Source organism: Anthonomus grandis, chromosome 7, assembly GCF_022605725.1.
Source record: "Anthonomus grandis grandis chromosome 7, icAntGran1.3, whole genome shotgun sequence".
Taxonomy (NCBI): domain Eukaryota; kingdom Metazoa; phylum Arthropoda; class Insecta; order Coleoptera; family Curculionidae; genus Anthonomus; species Anthonomus grandis.
In genome coordinates this window covers 14,609,972-14,631,069 of record NC_065552.1, presented here as the reverse complement: position 1 = coordinate 14,631,069, position 21,098 = coordinate 14,609,972, and the positions used below count along the sequence as shown (strand labels likewise).

Sequence of the window (21,098 nt, the reverse complement as noted above, 5' to 3'; positions counted from 1 at the left end):
TACAATAAATGTACAGGAATCATTCGTAGCTTTAAGTGCTACAAATACAAAAATAAACAACAAATAAATAGTTTTAAAAACTATTTTATTTATAGAAGTAAGAATGTACTGGGATACAATTTCTATTTACACAATTATGTCACTATATAAAGAACAGCTGATATATTATGTCTGTTATTTACACAGTGGCGAAAAATAAGAATTTTCTTTACAGGAAAATTCTTTCTACTGAACTGGTATCGAGTTGATAACACAAAAACAATTTTAAGAAAAATTTAATGATGGTTTTTTATTTTCAAAAATTGGTCACAAATCAAGTATACTATTTACGATAGCATAAAAACTGCAATATGATACAGGGTTTACAGTACCCTATATATAGTTGAGGGATGCCATAATATATTGACCAGTTGTTAGTTCGTTATAATATTCAGAAATGTTTAAAATACTCTTCTTAAAAATTATGAGCGAGTGTTGGAGTTCCTATTAAGCAAAGTTCTAAAAAACCTTGCCTGTTTTTTGACTAGTTTATAATTCTTCACGATTAAAATAATTATGTTATAGTTGTAATCATCTATGGCCGATATTACGTACCATTATATAAAAGAAATAATTTTTTTCTGGCCAATATTTACTATGCCTTCTAACGTTTGCTATTTTGAAATATCTTAAAAGTTATTGGGAGAAATGTTCGGGTTAATAATTTTTAAATCTCAAAATTTCTTTTTTAAATTATACAGAGTTATATAGTAAATATTAGCCAGACCCATTTATAAAATAAAAAACATTTACAAATATAAGCCGACTAATCGACCTGTAGTCGATTTCTGGTCGTCAAAACATGTAAGTTCCAAAAAGCTGACAAATATATAATATTTACAACCAAAAAATGTTTTTGAGGCTATACAAACAAGAGCCCCGATGAAAGCAAAGTCTTTTATAACAAAAATCAACACAAAAAATTTACAATTTTTAGGATTTATTTACAAACACGTATGTATCTACAAAAAGTCCAGAAATTAAATTAAGAAAGAAAAACACCAAAACTGGCCGCTGCCATGACAAATATACTCATTTTTCTCCACGCTGTTAAATTATGTGAAAAAAACCTTTCGGCGATAGTGGCCTTATCTAAATTCGGTCATACTAACTGGACCTTATCAACTTTATCTCTCTTCAGCGTTAACAACTAAGTAATCCACAGCCATTTCTCAACAATATATTTCCACTTTTTACAAGACGTCTCCTCTCGTCAGCCCTAAAAAATATCGAACGATCGCCATTTTTTTCCGTTCCATGGCTTCAACAAGTACGTCAAGTTTCAATTTTTTTTTCTCCTAAAGGTTTTTTAACCCAGCTGTTACGGTTCACGTTCTTTTTTCACTTTGTAATCTTCGCCTAAAATCGTGGCGATTTCTCCCTGCATAAAGGCCCAAGGTACGTTCGAGTTTGCTAGTGGACATTTCTCACCACTTGGACAATATACCTGTAAAAAACAATATGTTAGAGAAGACTAAATCTAGTTCTATTGTCAATTCCCAAAATTTGTTTTCTTTATTTCTATAATAAAGGCTGCTATTATATTTTAAAATAAAATTTTACTGTATATACATTTATTTATTCGTACGTTTTACTCGAATATAGAGCAGATGTCATCTCAAAGTTACTTATTAGATAAAATATTCAAATAAGCCTTTTGGCAGGTTCGACGGACACCTTAGATGTGTTTATTCCCTGAGAGATTGATCTACATTAGAGACTAGTTGAGGAGTATCCATAAGCGCCAAAGAATATTAATGGTAAGTGATATAGAAAATTACATAGAGAAATATCATTTTGGATTAAAAAATGAAAATATTCTTAATAAAACCCAGACTTAACTATTCTATCTTCGGAGACTTAGTGAACAGTTGAAACTGAATTACGCTATATATTTTAAACTATAATTGCTCAAGAGAATCTCAAGCGCTGACTAAGTGTAATACAATAAAAGCTTTGATGAATTATTTAACGTTAATATTCCTTGAAATACTTTCTTTAAAATTTATCTTTAGAAAAAGGACATTTGAGAGTTAGAAAAGTGTATTTTTTTATATAAGACCTATTTTGAGAGTTTAGAATCAAAGAATCTACATGTACGGATACTGATCTGTATGCTAAGCGTGCGGTATAAAAATGAACGATAACTAATTTCAGCAATATTTACTAAGAGGATAAAATACTGCCACGCGTAAAGTAGCCAATCGGAGCAAAGTACACTTCTGACTAAGAACACTGAGGTGGCTACTTAACGATTAATTACATTGATTAATCTTTCGTATTTGATTTAATTTTGCAGAGATGCTACTTTGAATATTTTTTTTCGTAGAAATAGATTTATTTGTAACTTTGCGCTGCAAGTAAGTGAACAGTCGTTCATACTGAAGCTATCTCGGAACAACATTAACTCGTAGTGCGATTATGTTGCACAATATTCGAGTTAAATTATTGTAATCGAAGTGCATGAATGAATTTAATTAATTAGACTTCTGGCAATAAAACAACATGTGTCAACCGGATCAGTAATTTAATAATTTCATCATACGTGAACTAAGCTGAAAAATAAGATTTGCTTATACTAAATCTAAAATTTGATTGGAGTTTGGTGCCTCTGTTTTTTAATTAATAATGAGTTAAAGTTACTTGTACACAACGGTCTGTCACAAAAGTTTCATAAATACCAAAACTCATTCAAAATACTCGTGAATGTATTTTTTTTCATTACCAAAAATATACTAACAGCCCACATAACAATATCTGTAAATGTAAAAATATATTTACCTCAGAGCCAGCGCCTTGTCTCTTAATACTATCCCTACTACAAGGGAAACAAAATTTATGATGAGGTACGCTAGGACATTGGACGAAATGGGTATCCTCTAATCTTTCCTGGCAAAGCGTACACTTTAACGTAGCAGTGGTGGCTGGGGTGGTAGCAGTAGCTACTCCACCCTCAGTAGTACCTGGCAACCCTTCATTACCGCTGGTCATAGCTCCAGCCTCTGTTGACGTTACCGTTGTGGAGCTGACGTGACGAGAACCACTAGATCTGCGTCCACTTGTAGATCCAGCTGAAAAAAATAGAAAATATATAGGGTTTGAATAATTATCAAATTAAATTAAACTTATTATTAGTTATACGTCAAATAGAATGAAAAATTAATTTAAAACATATAATTGGGAGATAAAAATATTTCATTTAGTAGTAAAAAAACGCCCAAGAGAATTGGATAAAAGAGGTGCTGGTAAAATACTTGTCGTGATAATTCGTTAATACGTGATGGAGATATGAAATCTTTTTTCTTTTATTTACAAAAAAATTTATTCAACTAAGAATAGTAAATAATAAGTCACCAGAATTAGCAACATGTAATGCAGTACAGAAGTGATAATTTATGTTATGACGCAGAACCTACACAAATATTTGCTAATTAAAATCCAAGGTGTCTCATTGAAATTCAAATATCATAAGAAAGAAAGTGCTATTTTGATATCTTATGTTATTAAGCAAATATACCGAAATGGTGGGGATTACCAAACAAATGCACAGCTGTGGTTGATGTAACGAATAAATTAAATGTTTTATATGTTGTCATGACACTTTTTCTAAGAAAATCAGAAGATCGAATAAGGTATGCCAATCCCGTAGTTTCATAAGTTTAATAAATACTACGTCTAACTGTTAGCCGTACCTAACCTAGCTTTCTAACGGCCTTTACCGGTAATTTATAGAAAAAACTCTTTCAGTTCGACTCGGTCAATCCGTTAATTAAAACGTATTTCTTTGTACAACCAGTATCTTAACGGTACTTCTTTAAAGATACTTCTTCTTAAAGCACTAACGATCGTAACGGTACCCAACGTCTAGTACTGCTACTCTTATAATGTTATTAACTGAAGAGCTGAAAGCAAGAGTTCAAGGTATAAATGTAAATTAGCATAATTTATTTTAAAATGGATGAATGTTTACGAAATCGTCATGCTACTAGGATAACAGTTATAGTAACAACGATAAATAGTTGGCCTTGAATATTGTTCATTAATTTTTATGATAAAAATTAAAGAACACATATGTTCGAATAATGTTTAAATAATAAAACACAGATAAGTGAATGTGAAAACAACAAAGGTTTTGAATGAAACTTGTTCTGGAAAACGAAGTCTTCGAGGAGATTTAAGATATGAGAGAATATCTCCCAGAAAAATGTATGGAAAAATAGTTCTTATTTTGTCTTCGATTTCAAATAAAATACGATAGGTTTACCATAATATGCTAAAATTCTAATCCAATGACTATATCTTTAACAAAAATATGTAGAAATTCTATAGTTCATAGGTTTAAAATATTGGTATATTTTTCAATTAATCATTAATTTAACACAAAAAAAAGTATGGAATGTTTTGAAAAACTCTAATATTTTATTGAAGTTTCAAGAATAGATAATAAATAAAAGTAAATATTTGTGAGTAGCTTACCAGTTGAATTCGGAGAATGTTGGCTACCTCTACTAGCGCTTCTTGGAGCAACATTACTAGGAGGACTTCCCCCTGTGGATCTGGGACTCCCTGGGGGTAAATTATCAGCAACTGACATCAGCGCAGCCATGGGGCTTGGGCCGGAACCTGTCTGTGGCTGTGCTTGACTTGCCACTGAAGCTATTGTATTAGCTTCTGGAGGAGACTGGGTTCTGTTTAAGGGAGAATTGCTGGACCCATTTGCTGAAGCTATTGATACTGGAACTAAAGAAAAATCGGGTAAATTTTATAATCAGACCCAGGTCCCTATCGCTATTTTTATGGTTAGGCAGTAACAGTAAAAAGTTAATTTATTTCCATAAGCATTTAATAACGAAAATTCCAAACTTAATTGCTGTTACAAGCGACCAGTTTATTTTTATTTAATAGCCTAGTTTTATAGTTAGTTTTTTTTTTTTTCACGGGTCAGTAAATTTTAAGTGCCGAATAACACAATGAGTAAGCACTTAAAGTGAAAAAAATATAGTTGGGAAACAACGGCAAAAGTAAGTGGAGACCTTGAGACGTCAACGGTTTATTAGCTTAGACGTAAAATGATATTGTAACATAAAGTATTCTGTAATACTTCACAAAGATTCAATAGTGTTTGTGTTTGATAAAATTATGTGAAAAAATACTCTTATCAATAAAGTAAGAACAAATTTTTGTACGAATCTGTTGCTTTACAAAGTTTATTTCCCGACCATCAAGTTTAAGAAGTACTGATTGAACTAAATTAAATGAAGAATTAATTCTGAGGCAATTTCTGGATAAAAGTTCTCATTCACTGAGAACGTTTAGTGGGTAATAACATTTACTTGATTACATTATTTTATCTGTGTTTGTGATCTTATCAATTTCTCAAAATATCTCATAAACATGATGCAACGATAAATAAGTGCGCACATTATTTTTTTCTACGACTGCTACGTAAATCGGTAAAAAACGCACGCCAAAATCAATCTAAAAGTGACGTTTTTCACACGCCGTGTGCAAATTTTGTAGTGTGCAATATTCGAGTACTCTTACGTTAAAGGTGAAATTCCTGGTAATAATTGATATCTAAGGTTGTCGCCGTGTAAACCAAAGACAACAATATTGTCTCTCGCGTAACGTATTTATCAGTGCCATATGGTTTAAAAAGTAATTCAAGTTAAATATCAGATTTCCCTTAATTTTTTCCCTTTAATCTTCGGGTAATAGAGCACACAATTGAATCCACCAATTCTTCCGAATTGACCGAGCAAGCCGCAACTATATCGTTGCGCCTATTACCTGAAAAATCTCGAAAACGTTACAAAACTGCCTATACAATTTCATGGTTTGGAGGCCCAACAAAAATATAAAAATCATTTTCCGAAAATGCAGCGTTAGTCTATTTAGAAGGCATTTCGAACAAATATAAGTCAGTAAACAATTTTCGATGTTAAAAAACTACGCTGAAAATAAAACCCAACAACGATTTGGATAATTATATGAAATTGGTTACTTTCCTAAAGAGAAAATCAGAAGATTATATTCCAAAGAAGTCCAACATTCTAACTGAAAAGGATTGTCATCAGTTCCTATCTGCTGCTCCAGACGATAAATATTTGCTAATTAATGTACTTTACTTAGATAATAATATTCATGAATTAGAAACTAATATAGTATATCTTAACTTCTTAGGCTGTTAAATTAACAACTGAGGATATGAAAGACTTTGATTCAGCAATACTGGTGAAAATAAAACACACAAAAACAAAAGACCCCGGATCCTTTTTATGAAATTTGCAAGAAATATTTTACTCTTCGTCCACAAAATATAACATAAAATGCACTGGCAAATGCGCAAAACAGGTTGTTTGCGCAAAATTGCTATCAACAAGGAAATATGGCAAGAAAAGTCGCCGAATTTCTGAATCTTCCCAATCATCATCATTGTTCACTTTGAAGCGGCATAAGAACTGGTATTCCAGTGCCGTTGCCCAAGGATATTATGTTGCGAATCATCGAAACCAAAATACAAGTATCCAATAAAATAGGAGTCTGTGGAGCCATCGCCCTCCAACATTTACTCAAAAATCCGTTTGCAGCCTTTGCCAAGGAATTACTCAATGGCTCAATTATATTCGTCCGAATATGCTCTAAATATTACAGAAAATTATGAAAATAAAAGAGATTAGTATATTTATTCTATTATAGTCAATTTTAGTGGCAATAAACCGTCACACCCGCGTGCAATGAGCATTTTTCAAAACATATACAATATATTAATTATGTTTATTAAATTTTTTGATTTTTATGCTTACTAATTTTTATTTTGCATCGCAAAGGTTATACTCTAAAGGTGAAGATATGCTAAAACTTAGAATTTTAAAACTGCAAATAGTTATCTAACTCTAATTATAATAAAAAGAGTTGTATTATTTCCTAAAATTAGGCCATCCTTCCCATCGATCTGATGTCATCTAAGTGGGTTAACAAATAACTATCAAGTCTATTTATATTTTATACACTATTCTAATTTTATTATACCCGACGATTTTATTGCTTAAGGAGTCATCTGGGAAAAACTTCGTTACGAGTTCATAAAGGAAATAACAATTGTTACTCACAGTTAATCAATTCCATTATTGTAAATGCGGGTTTGTGTATCAATTCTAGGTTGGGAAAGTACTTGTAATATAGTTAAACCTCTCAAATTTTTCTTGGGAAAAAAATGAAACAGGTTATTTCTTGTTTTCCTTTTTGTAAAAAAATCACGCTCCAACTAATTAAGCTAACCTGGGAAAGGCTACACCGTCAGAACAAGAAGTTGCCTTAATATTTTCTCTAACACCGATACCTATTTATTAGGTGGTAATCTCATTAAGTATAAAGATAGATGCAGGGTCAAAGTAAAATTACAGAATAGGACTAATTATCGGATCTGCAAGTTTTTAATCATATAATTTATCTCATATTGTTGGACATATTTATCAACAATGATTGTTTCGTCATCACATGTTTGTAGTAATTATAATTATTAACTTTAATTTTCTCTTAATCAATACTTAGTGATACTTTAACTTTAATTTAATTCTTTACTTGTATTTAATATTTATGCATTCAAAAATACGCGTTTTGCTAATAACTTATTTAACTTTACATAATTTGCCTTACATCTTTTCCTTTTCCCACCTTTTGTATATTCCTGAACTATACACATCTTTCCTTATATTGAATACGAATGCGAAAAGAGTGGGAGAAAAGGAGAAGGTTATGCTAAGCTGTGAATTGAGTAGCAGCAATTCTGGCATTGACCGAAAACCGATTTGATCGATAAGTGTCGACACTGTTTTACGCGCGTATTTTTCGGTACGTGACCTACCACACCCATCCCCAAAATATCCAGGGTAAGTTACTTTATTTACTAAGTTACTTTCTATTTACGTTTACGAATCAGCAGGTGAGAGGTTTAGATTACCGGTTAAATTCGAATATTGAGTCAGTGAAACCTATGACTTAAGGGTTTTACTTAATTCCCTCGGGATATACATATTTCGAAGGAGTTGACCCATTTTATTGGTCCTTCAAGCCTGGATAGGTTTTTTTTTTCTTACAGAATAAGACCGGGAATCTAACAGCCTTATCTGCTGATTTACTACATTTTTGAATGCATTTAACGACTCTTTTACTGTTTCTATTTTTTTACATTAGCCTGAGCTTATATTTTGTGGGATAATTTAATTATTAATTATTTACTACGTTTATCTATAGACAAATATATACATACATTTACATACTCTACTACATTATTTAAAATATAATAATTGCAATGGTCTTTTAATCTTATTACTACTCTTGATCCTGTGTGCTATTACATATATATATATATATAATATATTTTTGTCGATACTTATTTTACGTACTTATGTACCTACATACTTTTACAATACTATTAAATTTATTATAATTTTCTTTAAAAGATTTAAATACAAGCCAGATTCCAAGCACACTTGACCTTGGATTAATTTTTACGATTTGCAGCAAATTTGTGCGTTAAATTAAGCGGTATTTAGCCTGTTTACTTCAAATATTTTATCTTTTTATGAAATATCGAATACCACAAAAAAAAAGGTATTGGTCGCGTGTTTGAAGTATACAGGGGACTTTTCAAAGGATTCACGGAGAGGTTGCATAGTTAATATAGTTTTTATTTTCAAGTCTTTATTTATTTATTACTGTTTTCTTGGAATTTATTATGCCACCTAACGCCGATAAAGTTTTAAAAGCAAAAGCTTTGCGGCAAACGGCCATAAGTCAGCTTTCTTTAATTATAGAAGCTGCCCAAGCAGCAAAAAATGATGTGGCAGAGTTAAATTCCTTTAAAGTTAGATATAGATCTTTGCCCAAAATTAAAAAGGATTATGAAAAACACAACAATGCTCTTTTAGCCTTACATGCTTCTACTCCTGATCAATTATTACTCGAAGAAAAGGTTTCTCTTGATTTTATGAAAAGATGTCATGAAATAGACACCATTTTTTATGAACTGTTTGAATTGCCTTTGGAACAAAATGGTATTTTAGATACATCCCTTCATCCTATATTTACTGCGCACGATCACTACACTCATCATGATTACGATAATTTACCTAAATTGGCTATTCCTATGTTTGATGGCGACATTACTACTTTTCCTACTTTTCAACAAAGTTTCAATGTTATGGTTCACTCTAAAAAGCAATTAAGTAACATTTCCAAATTTAATTACCTGCTTGGCGCATTGAAGGGTCCTCCACGGGAGTTGATAGCAGATATTTTAATTACAAATGAAAATTATCCAATAGCCTATAATACTATTATCGAAAGATATAGTAATAGAAGATTACAAGCATTTACTCATTGGAAGTTAATCGAGGAATGTCCTCGAATGACATCTGATAACGCTGTGAGCTTAAGAATTATCTTAGACACTTTTGCTAAAAATCTTGCTGTTCTTAATAACTTAAAATTTGAAACAGGTCTTTGGGATTTTCCGATTACTTATTCTTTACTTTCCAAAATTCACCCTGCCACGCGCAAAGCATTTGAACAGCAACACGCATCAAATGATGTGCCCAAATACGATGCTGTACGATTGTTTTTACAAAAACAATGTGTTGCTCTTGAAACCATAGAACTGGAAATGTCTCAAAACTCAAAGCCCTCTACATCTAAGCAACATTTCTCATTTACTAATCCTCGTATTTTGCATAATTCGAATAATAGACACAAACATAACTCTATTTTATTTTCGAATAACCAAAAACCTAATTTACTAAATACTTGTTTCTTATGCAAGGGTTCCCACGTGGTGTACAGATGTCCCACATTTCTCTCAAAAACTGTAAAAGAACGTTTTGATATAGTAAAAGCACAAAAGGCTTGTACTAATTGCCTTGCTACTTTTCATACTGCTAGATCTTGTTCTTCACAAAAACGATGCCGTATATGTTCCCTTGAACATCATACTTTACTTTGTTTTAAAACATGTGAACCTACAAATACTTCTGGAAATCAAGTTCCTTTGGATAATCCTCAAACATCAGATAATTCATTAACACCTAGATCTACCACTGCTTGTATGTTACTTAATGATCATGAGGTTTTATTATCTACTGTATTAATTAAAATCAAGGATGTCTTTAATAATTGGCATACTTGTAGGGCTGTCCTTGACGGAGGTGCTCAATCAAGCTTCATTTCCAGAAATTATGCGAATAAATTACTTTTACCTACCTCTAACATTTCTATGTCTTTGCATGGACTCGATGGTATGTACTCAACTGCCAAAAAAGGTGTGAATTGCAGTGTCTCTTCACTTTACGATAATAATCAATCCTTTAATTTTGAAGCTATTATTATTGATAAAATTTGCAATGATATGCCGTCAATCTCATTTTCAAAAGAACATTTTACTATTCCATCGGAACTAAACTTAGCTGATCCATATTTCTTTAAAAAATCATCTATAGATCTTTTGCTTGGAAACGATATTTTCCCGTACATTTTGCAAGATGGAAAAATAGAAAATGGGCCTAATCAACCAGTCTTATTAAATACCTGCTTTGGTTGGACTGTAACTGGTAAAACATCTTATACATCTACTGATAAAATCGTTCGTACCTTTTGTACTACTATTTCAAATTTGGACACTATAAACAAAACCTTACAAAAATTTTGGCAGATTGAGGAAGTACCGGAAGTCAGTGTTAAATCAAAAGACGATGAATATTGTGAAAAATATTTTTTAAATACCACTTATCGAACACCTTCGGGTAGATACGTGGTCTCTTTACCGTTCAAAATTACTGCTCCAGATTTTGGAGATACATATACCGTTGCTCTCCGCAGATTTTTATCTTTAGAAAAAAGATTTGCTCAGAATCCTCAGTTTTTTATTTCTTATTCTACAATTGTACAGGATTACATAGATCATAATCACATGCAACTTGTACAAAAACCTTCTTTACTTAACATGCATAATTACTTTTATATCAGTCATCATGCTGTCTTTAAAAATGATTCAACTTCAACTCCAATACGCATTGTCTATGATGCAAGTAGTCACGCAAATCAAAAAATTTCATTAAATCAAGCACTACATACTGGTCCTAAGCTTCAGAGGGATCTTGTAAATATTTTATTAAATTTCAGATTACATAATTATGTTTTTACTTGCGACTTGAAACAAATGTTTAGAAATATTTTGATAACTCCTAAAGATCGTGATTTTCAAAGGGTACTATGGCGTTTTTCTCCCAATGACCCCATTTCCGATTACCAATTAAATACAGTTACATTTGGGGTTGTTTGTAGTCCATTTTTGGCTATTAGAACCTTAATAAAACTTGCTGATGATTACAATGATTTGCCGATAGCTTCAAATATTCTAAAAACGTCGACCTATGTTGACGACGTAACCGGAGGTTCAAACACACCCTACGAATTAATCTCTATAAAAAATCAACTTAACGATCTTGTACTTAGAGGAGGGTTTGAAGCCCGAAAATGGGCTAGCAATTGTCCCGATTTGTTAAAAGAATTACCTTTAAATCATGTGGCTCACGATATTTCTTTTGATAAAGATGACATAACTATTTTAAAAATTTTGGGTTTAAAGTGGGATCCTAGACAGGATTGCTTTTACTATACATTTTCAGTTGAAAATAACCACTGTACCAAAAGAATTTTATTAAGTACTTGCGCCAGAATATTCGATGTTTGCGGTTTTCTAACCCCTATTACAATCTTTATAAAGCTACTCATTAAATCTCTATGGTTGTCGGGTATAGACTGGGATGAAAAACCACCAGTAGAAATCACTAATAAATGGGAAAAATTTAAAGCAGATTTAACCCTTTTAAATACACTAAAAATTCCTCGTTTGATAAAAATAACAGAGTCAAATTCATATGAATTAATTGGCTTTTGTGATGCCTCAGAGAAGGCATACTGCGGGGTGGTTTACATACGAACTTTACACTCTGATAATATATATAGAACGTATTTAGTTTGTGGAAAGTCAAAGGTTAGCCCTTTAAAAACTCTAAGTCTAGCAAGATTAGAGCTTTTGGGTGCTGTATTGCTAAGCAAACTCATGCATTTTATTTTACATACTTATTCACACAAGTTACAATTTTCTAACACATTTGCTTTTACTGATAGTGCTGTTGTATTGCATTGGATAAAAGGTTCACCACACCAATGGCAAACTTTTGTAAGCAATAGAGTTTCATACGTTCAGGAAAAATTATCGCCCGAAGTTTGGCGCCATGTCCCATCAGAATTAAATCCAGCTGACTGCGGTAGCCGTGGTATGTTTCTGTCAGAGCTTGCTAATTTTTCATTGTGGTGGAATGGCCCTGATTTTTTATTTGATCATTGTAACACATGGAATTTTTCTAAAATAGTAATTCCCATAGATTTAAATTTAGAAAAAAGGAAAATTATACTTTCTTCTTTAGTACAAAAAAATGATGAACTTACCGATCTTGACTATTTATTTGATAAGTTTAATTCCTTACATAAAATAAAACGAATTATTGCTTACTTTTTGCGTGGTGTCAAATTATTTCGTAATATTAGAAATAAATCTTGTCACCCTCAATTAAATCAATATTCTTGTTTCACTCTCAAGGAATTGAACAATGCTTTGTTGTTTCTTACAAAATATGTACAAAATAAATACTTTTTTTCTGAGATTGCGCTAATAAAAAATAAACAGCCTCTTCCAAAATATTTACAAAAATTAAAGCCCTTTCTTGATGAGCAGGGTCTTTTACGAGTAGGTGGCAGGTTATGTAATTCTTACTCACTATGTTATGATAGTAAATTTCCTTTACTACTGCCTTCAAATGCTAAATTAACACGTTTGTTGATTTTTGATCTACACATTACATATTTACATTGTGGTATACAAACCACCCAGCACTTTCTATTTCAACATTTTTGGATCATTTCTGCCAAGAAAATTATACGTGAAGTTATTCGAAAATGTCATACATGTTGGAAAATAAATCCAAAACCATATACACCCCCTATGGGAAATCTTCCAAGTTTTAGAATTTCAGAAATTCCTAAGGCTTTTACAAATACAGGCTTAGACTTATGTGGACCTTTTGATATTACTATGGGTCGGCTAAGGGGTGCTAAAATTTACAAAGCTTATGTATGTCTCTTCATCTGTACAAATACTAAATGTTTGCATCTGGAGTTATTATCGGATCTTACCTCAGAAGCCCTTTTGGCAGGTCTCCGTCGTTTTATTGCACGACGAGGAAAAGTCTTAAATCTGTATTCCGATTGCGGTACCAATTTTGTTGGTAGCGATAAATATCTGCGGCAAATATTTTCCAATTGTGCGAAAGCTGAAGCGATAGCGTGGCATTTCAACCCTCCAGCTGCTCCTCACATGGGCGGAATTTGGGAGGCAAATATTAAATCTGTAAAGTCGCATCTAATAAGAATTGTTGGTACTCAAAGATTAACGTACGAAGAATTTAACACTGTACTTGTACAAATAGAGGGAGTTCTTAATTCTAGACCACTTTGTCCAATAAGTTCTGATCCCTCTGACCTGGCAGTACTTACGCCTGGTCATTTTTTAACTATGCAACCTCTTAGTGCTTTACCTGACCCTGATTTTACGAATCATAATATAAATCGACTTTCACGCTGGCAACTCTTACAACGCATGCATCGCGATTTTTGGAATCGTTGGCACAGAGAATACCTGCACACTCTGCAACAAAGAGCCAAATGGTTAGATCCTATCGGCGAGGTTGAAATAGGCACCATGGTGGTGATAAAAAATGAGAATCTACATCCATTACAGTGGCTCCTAGGGCGGATCGTGGAGTTGTTACCTGGGCGCGATAATGTACCGCGGGTTGCTGTAGTGAAAACTACTAAGGGTAATTTTAAGAGACCATTGGTCAAATTGTGCCCTTTACCTTTACAATAATTTTTTTTTTTGCTCGAATGAAAACCCAGTGTTTTCATGGGCGTGGGGATGTTTCGTCATCACATGTTTGTAGTAATTATAATTATTAACTTTAATTTTCTCTTAATCAATACTTAGTGATACTTTAACTTTAATTTAATTCTTTACTTGTATTTAATATTTATGCATTCAAAAATACGCGTTTTGCTAATAACTTATTTAACTTTACATAATTTGCCTTACATCTTTTCCTTTTCCCACCTTTTGTATATTCCTGAACTATACACATCTTTCCTTATATTGAATACGAATGCGAAAAGAGTGGGAGAAAAGGAGAAGGTTATGCTAAGCTGTGAATTGAGTAGCAGCAATTCTGGCATTGACCGAAAACCGATTTGATCGATAAGTGTCGACACTGTTTTACGCGCGTATTTTTCGGTACGTGACCTACCACACCCATCCCCAAAATATCCAGGGTAAGTTACTTTATTTACTAAGTTACTTTCTATTTACGTTTACGAATCAGCAGGTGAGAGGTTTAGATTACCGGTTAAATTCGAATATTGAGTCAGTGAAACCTATGACTTAAGGGTTTTACTTAATTCCCTCGGGATATACATATTTCGAAGGAGTTGACCCAATGATAATGACAATGAAGTACCAGTAATTATTTGCTATTTTGCCACTCTCTATCACGTTCAAAAAAAATTTGGAATCCACGGCAGTGACGGTTAGTCTAGAGGCTTTACCACAGTCTAACAGTTGAAATCTATATACTTTGGCTTTACATTCTTTTATTTCAAATATTACAAAAAAAATTGAAAACCGCACTGATGAAAAAAATTACTATAGCTCTACAAAATGCATCATCACAAAAAAAACTAGATATACTTTGTTTATTTGTCTTATTTTTCAGTGGTAGAAAGGAAGAAATGTTATTTCTTGTCTCTCTTAGTGATCCAGTCTTGTCTTACTTTAGTAGGGAAGACCGGGCACAGTAGACACCCGGGCACAGTGGTAACTTTTAAATAACGTCTTTTCCTTGAACTTATATATTACGCCACCTAGAATAAAGGGGGCAAACCACCGTACCAACTGTCTTTCTTTCTCTGCCCATTCTATCTTTTACGATTGTCGTGTTAGTGTCTGTTGTTTTAAAGCGTGCATACGAAAATTTGAGATACCTTTTATATTATTTTTATCATATTATTTTTTCCGTAAAGAAACTTAATTAATTAATGCTTGTACATTAAAGTATCTTAGGTAACGAAGCATGATATTTTAGGTTTGACTAACAATGGTATTTTTTTTCAAATATATTTAAATAATATATTTTACAAAAAAATATAATAATAATAAATACATAAATTATATTTTTTTGTTTAGATATATTTTATTGGGTTAGTTTGGGATACAGTTCCCAGGTTAAGAATGGGGTACAGTGGCTGGTCGCTACTAATTTGTAATAATAAATTGTAATTTGTAATAAAATTCTGGCACTGTTTCATCAGTTAATTTTTTTTTGTATTCTTTTATTTCGTAATTCTTAGACATTTAAATATAACGAATGAAGTAATTTATTATCAATATAAACAAACAGTTACTTGCTGTATTTGGCTTTCTTTGTGGCTATATGGTATTGTAATGTTATTCCCGTTGGTTAGGTGTAAATTAAAACAATTAAAAATAGCCAACGATGTTTGATATTGTTGCGATTTTACCAGCGTGTTTAAATAGATTTCCTGAAGTAATTGGCCTAGCCAAAAATGCATCAACTCTATTAGAAACATGGCAGCTTTTTTTCGACAACGACATAATTAGGGATTTGGTGATTAATAAGAATATATACATTGAAAGTACATGTCACCAATCCAAAAATGAATCTGATGCAAGGCCAACAGATGTTTGAATTTTGGCCCAGGGATGGTACCGGTGTGGAGATTTTTCCTGCAATAATGGCACTTGCAAGATTTCCCTTTAGAATGTCTATTTCAAATAAGGCCACCCAATATGGAATCTATTTAAGTATTTTTAAGTAATCTTATAAGTATTTTTATTAGTCGATTCAAAATCTTTCCATACCTTTAATATAGTGGTGGATTGCGGTAAACAGCTTCCAGCCCAATATTGCATGAGTAACACTTCTTTTGATGTTGTTGAAACGCTATGCCTTTTAACAACAATATTACCAATATCCAAATCAAGAAGGAATCTTACAATGGATAATTAGTTTAGTTCGGTGAAAGTGGATAATACTCTAATAAAAATCATCAGTTGACCATAGTGGGTACGCTAAGAAAAATAAATTCCAAACAATCTTTTTAACTCAATGACCAGAAAAGGCAAGCATGTTTGGTTTTACTGAGGATACGACTATTGTGTGATATATTTAAAAAAAAAACAGGTGATAATATCGTCAACGTTGCATCAAGATGATTGTATCGATAAATCTACTGGTGAACAGGCAAAGCCAGAAATAACTACTTTTTATAACTCCACCAAATGTGGGATTGATACGGTTGATCAACTTTCTGCCAAATATAATGTAGCAAGAAACCTAATGAATACTATACTTCTTAGAGGAAAGCTTTCCAGAACATGGACTATAACATCCAATATCCTCCTGCAAAGTCATATTTTAATAATATAAAATAAGCAATTTAAGGCATTTTAAAATTAAGGAACCGTCGTTAATTTTTAAACTGTGATTTTTATGTAATATGATTACATTATTTATGAGTGAAGAAAGTGCATGACACTGAACGAGTCATGACTTTATATATTTAAGTTCATGACAGATCACATGTCAAACGCCAGGGTCATCAACTTCATTACCTTTATTTAATATATCTCTTGTTGGCAACACTGGAAATGTTCAGAGTGATCAACATCAGAAGGACACAACCACTATAAAAATGGCGACCACCAGGAAGCGGTCATTTTTGGTGATCGCGGCCATTTGCATTAGCAGTCCAGCTATATTTATAAGTTCGTGGTCGACATTCATCAAATATGTCATTAAAAATCTACTGCGCAAGTTCAGAACTGAAAATTGTACTGAGAGCTGAGTATCGATTGAACTAGTTAGAGATTGATCCGGAACAAATAACAAAACATCCGCAAAAGGCAGGATTTCGAACTAGAAGTTCAGTACTGGTAACCAGATACGTTCTTTTTACAATGCGCATGCGAAGTAATTCGGAATTGGTGCAGGACTGTCACCGCAAACCAAGCTAAAACTTTAGTTGTCAATATGAGCACAGAGAATCAGTGACATGAAAATTAAACTATCATTAAAATCAACTACTGTTAACATATTATCTAGTACATAATTTATTTCTTGCTTAAGAAATGAACTAACATACCGAATGCCAACAATAACCTATCGCTGCATCTAGTCGTTAACCGTTTTCTCCTCCATCCCCACTTGAAAACAGCGAGGACGCGCACACAGACGAAAACATTTTTTTTTGTTATTGCGAAAACAGTTGCCGCATCCGCCAACATGGCGGCCACACATCACATCATACCATACCATACATAAATTGCGCTGCGAGCCGCCCGCCCGCCATCACAGGAGAGAAGTAGAGGTCATGGTGGTCACGTGACCCGGTTTCGTACGCATCAGCGCTGAGGTGACGTAACCGGACCGCCGCCGCTGCAAGATGGCGTCGGCCTGCTTCGGGGCAGCTCGGCACGTCGGAATGCGACCCCGACCAGTTTTCTGACGTCGCGTGTTTTTATTAGCGGCAACGGAAGTGTCGTCACTGTGCAACGTTGCCAATCATTCGTCGCGTACCAGGTTGCCGCGTATGGCGGAAACGTGGGCGTAACGGACACTATAAGATCATTGCGTGATAAACTGTCGATCTATTAAGTATATACTCACAAAACTTGAACATGCTTAGATGTCAATAATTTGATTTATAGAAATAAAATATATAATTGTCTTTGTTGAAGATAAATTTGATCTACCTAGTTCATAAATATAATAAATTTAAATTTTTATGAAAAACAGATGGGGGTATACTGGGTATTCCCTTTAAGAGGAAAAATGACACAGTTTTTTTATTATCTCCATATCTTGCAAGAAAGTGAAGAAATCCAATAGATGTATTTTAGCTCGGAGAAGTTGAACATCGTAATGATTAAGCAATTGCTTAAAAAGCAAAAAATGTACGCCATAAACGTTTTTAAATGGGACTTTTCCAATAGTCACATTTTCGGTTTATGTTGTATATAGGATGTCCCGCGAGGTAAGGGACAAAATTTTACTGTGTCCTCTAGATAAATTTAAGTCGAAAATATCCTATAAATATAGGTCCACAAATGCTTCCTTATTAAGATATATTTTTTTTTAATTTAATAGTGTTATTGTGCCGAAAACTGCAATGTTATGATAATAATATATAATAATTACTATGAGGTTCTATCAACAACAAATAGGCCAAGTGTCATGCGTACTAAGTTTTTTCTTGTTGGTTGCTATGGATACTTCTTTCGTTTCTGATTCTGTTACATTAGTTGCGTCAGTACAACTCAAATTTGCACAAATTAGTGGCATGTTTGTTTTCAGAAATTAAGAAGACGCAGACATGCTGCTAGTATACAGATAACGACCGTAGTAAAACAGTGGTGATCGAATACCACCGCCGGTATCCAAATCGAAATATACATTAGTATTTAAGAGAGTTTTTAATCAACTGAGCGCAAAAAAGGCTCTATGGCATCTTGCATCGGACCAGAACCTGCAGTGGGAGTGCCAAGAAGTGAGATCACGGACTGGGTTAAAAGAAAACTTCAAGCTCACTGGACAGAAATGAGACAGCTGAAGAGAGAAAACATGTTTATGAACTTTAAAACAGACAAAAAAATGACTAGAGAGTTCCTCCTTACATTTGAGAGGAACAAACTGAAACACTTATAAGTATCAGGACGGAACACGTGGTCGTTAGAAAACACCTGATCAGAATTGGAGTGTATAATGTAGACCTTAATTACTACCAGGCCTTGTGCTGCAGAGACACACTGGACCCAGAAGCATTAGGTACTATTGCAGCAAAAGACCTGTACCAGCTGGTACAGGGTAGCGGCGTGGTAGGTTGGGTAGCATATATGTATATCGGGGTGAATACAACAAGCATTTAGGCTGAGGTGAATCTGGGCACAATGTACGAACCGGAGGAGGAAGAAAAAAGGAGGGATATGCGGATGTTTATAGGTAATTTTTAACTCTTAAAGAACACATGGTGAAATTTGGTCCCTTATCTTGCGGGACACTCTGTATAGAATACTAAAGGTACATGAATAAATAACATTGTACATTTCATAAGGACTTTATCTGCAGAAGGTATTTACTTTTGGTAAGGTAGTTTTTTAAGGTATTTATTATTGAATTGGAACGTTTTAATACCATATACGCTTCTACATGTCTCTACGTCTTTTATCTCGTGAGACGATTTAAATTAAAAAGGGCTACGTCCCATAAATAATGGCAAATTACAGCAGATTTCTTTTAAAAAAATAATGAGGTTAAGTTAAATTTTCCTAGTTCGAAACTCAAAGAAAACCAACATACAGAGTGATAAACTGATAGTAATTTTTTTAAATTTTGGTCATAAGCATTTATTCATCGTTTTTGACAAAATTTGGACATTGGGTTATTTTTGTATTGCAAATCTTAAAATTTACTTTTTTTTATTATTTTATTATATTTTATTTATTTACTTCTTATTTTTTTTTAAATTACGTCATAGAGGAAACCACCAAGACAACTTAAAAAAAAAGATAAATGCGAAATTTGGCCAAAACATTGGCTGTCTTTGATTTTCGGACTAGGAAAATCTAACCTAACCTTATTTTTTTTTGAAGGAATCTTCTGTTTAAGTAATTATCATTATTTATGAAATGCTCTGTAGAAGCTAATCGGAGTTAGAAATCAAATGGTAGATATAAAAACTGTTTAAAAGATGATCTTGAAATAAGGTTAACTATTGGTAAAGTAGTCATTAGTAGTAGTAATTAATACTTTATAATATAATTTATAAAGTAGAACAATATATTCCAAGGGTAACAAACCTAAAACAGGCTGAATAGTGGGCAATTTTTTACCGCAATCTCGTTCCCTGTTGAGACTTTAATTTCCTTACATTAACTAAAACAGAATGTACAACTGTAGCAGCTGATTCAAATTTTAAATTTATTTATGAGGTTTAGAAAAGATTTTTAGATTTTCTAGTTATTAGAGAAATTCTAAATTTTGATTCTCTTAAGTTACTTTCGAGGTTCCAAGGAGCAATTAATTGCTCACTTGATTTTCTAATAATGCTCAAAACAGAAATAGATACGGTGTCTGACCAATTATTGAAGCCGCATAGAACTTTAGAGATAGAATTCCCAAAGGAGAAAAAATGTAGAATAAAAGCACAAAAAGTAGCTTCTTATTGATGCCATCATCGTCACTGTTCCGTTGGTTCAGCTATTTTAATTGAAAGGGTCATTAAATGATACCGTAAGAACATAAGAGCGATGTATATACCAAAATATACCAAGATCGTATACAAATTCCCTAATAAATATTTTAAATTAAGATTCACTTTCTAAATACATATGCGCTCCAGAAAAGCCGCCATATAAAGGCCACTGACCTTTGCGTTAAACAACATCGTTTCTGTTAAACGCTGCACGTAGTAATCATGGCTTTAAAGGTCATCAACGCAATGGATAAATAAAATTACCAAAATTACATTTCTTTATTCCTACATTATGATGAGGGAATGGCTGCTGCGTATATTTGAATATTTTTTGGCAATTGTTGTTGAAACAGTCGAATTGATAATAAATTGTAGATATTAGAAATTGTAGATATGCTTCAATAAAGCAATTTAATGCGCTAGAAAAATATTAAAATACGTCATCAACAAAGACTAAGCATTGACAGATATTTTTAACGATTTTTGCATTTTTTGGTTAGGTCAGTGTGGTTAATTCATAAATTTTGAATGAATAGTCTATAATGGCTTATGGTTCAAGTGACGACTTATTTGAATAAGTAAATAAAAGACAATGCCTCATAACCACAATCAAAATATTT

At 32.8% G+C, this 21,098-nt stretch overlaps 2 protein-coding genes across 4 annotated transcripts in view; both read right to left on the bottom strand.

The window, feature by feature from the left end:
• LOC126738979 (uncharacterized) overlaps positions 1-21,098 on the bottom strand; it is a 192,388-nt gene that overhangs the window by 39,780 nt on the left and 131,510 nt on the right. The window lies entirely within an intron of this gene.
• LOC126738980 (interferon regulatory factor 2-binding protein-like A) overlaps positions 963-21,098 on the bottom strand; it is a 29,739-nt gene continuing 9,603 nt past the window's right edge. Inside the window, exons 3-5 of the mRNA XM_050444500.1 lie at positions 4,516-4,779; positions 2,821-3,110; positions 963-1,486 (exon numbers count right to left, since the gene is read on the bottom strand). Coding sequence (XP_050300457.1) covers positions 1,361-1,486; positions 2,821-3,110; positions 4,516-4,779 — 680 coding nt within the window. The 3' untranslated portion in view covers positions 963-1,360. The remainder of the gene's footprint in view (positions 1,487-2,820; positions 3,111-4,515; positions 4,780-21,098) is intronic.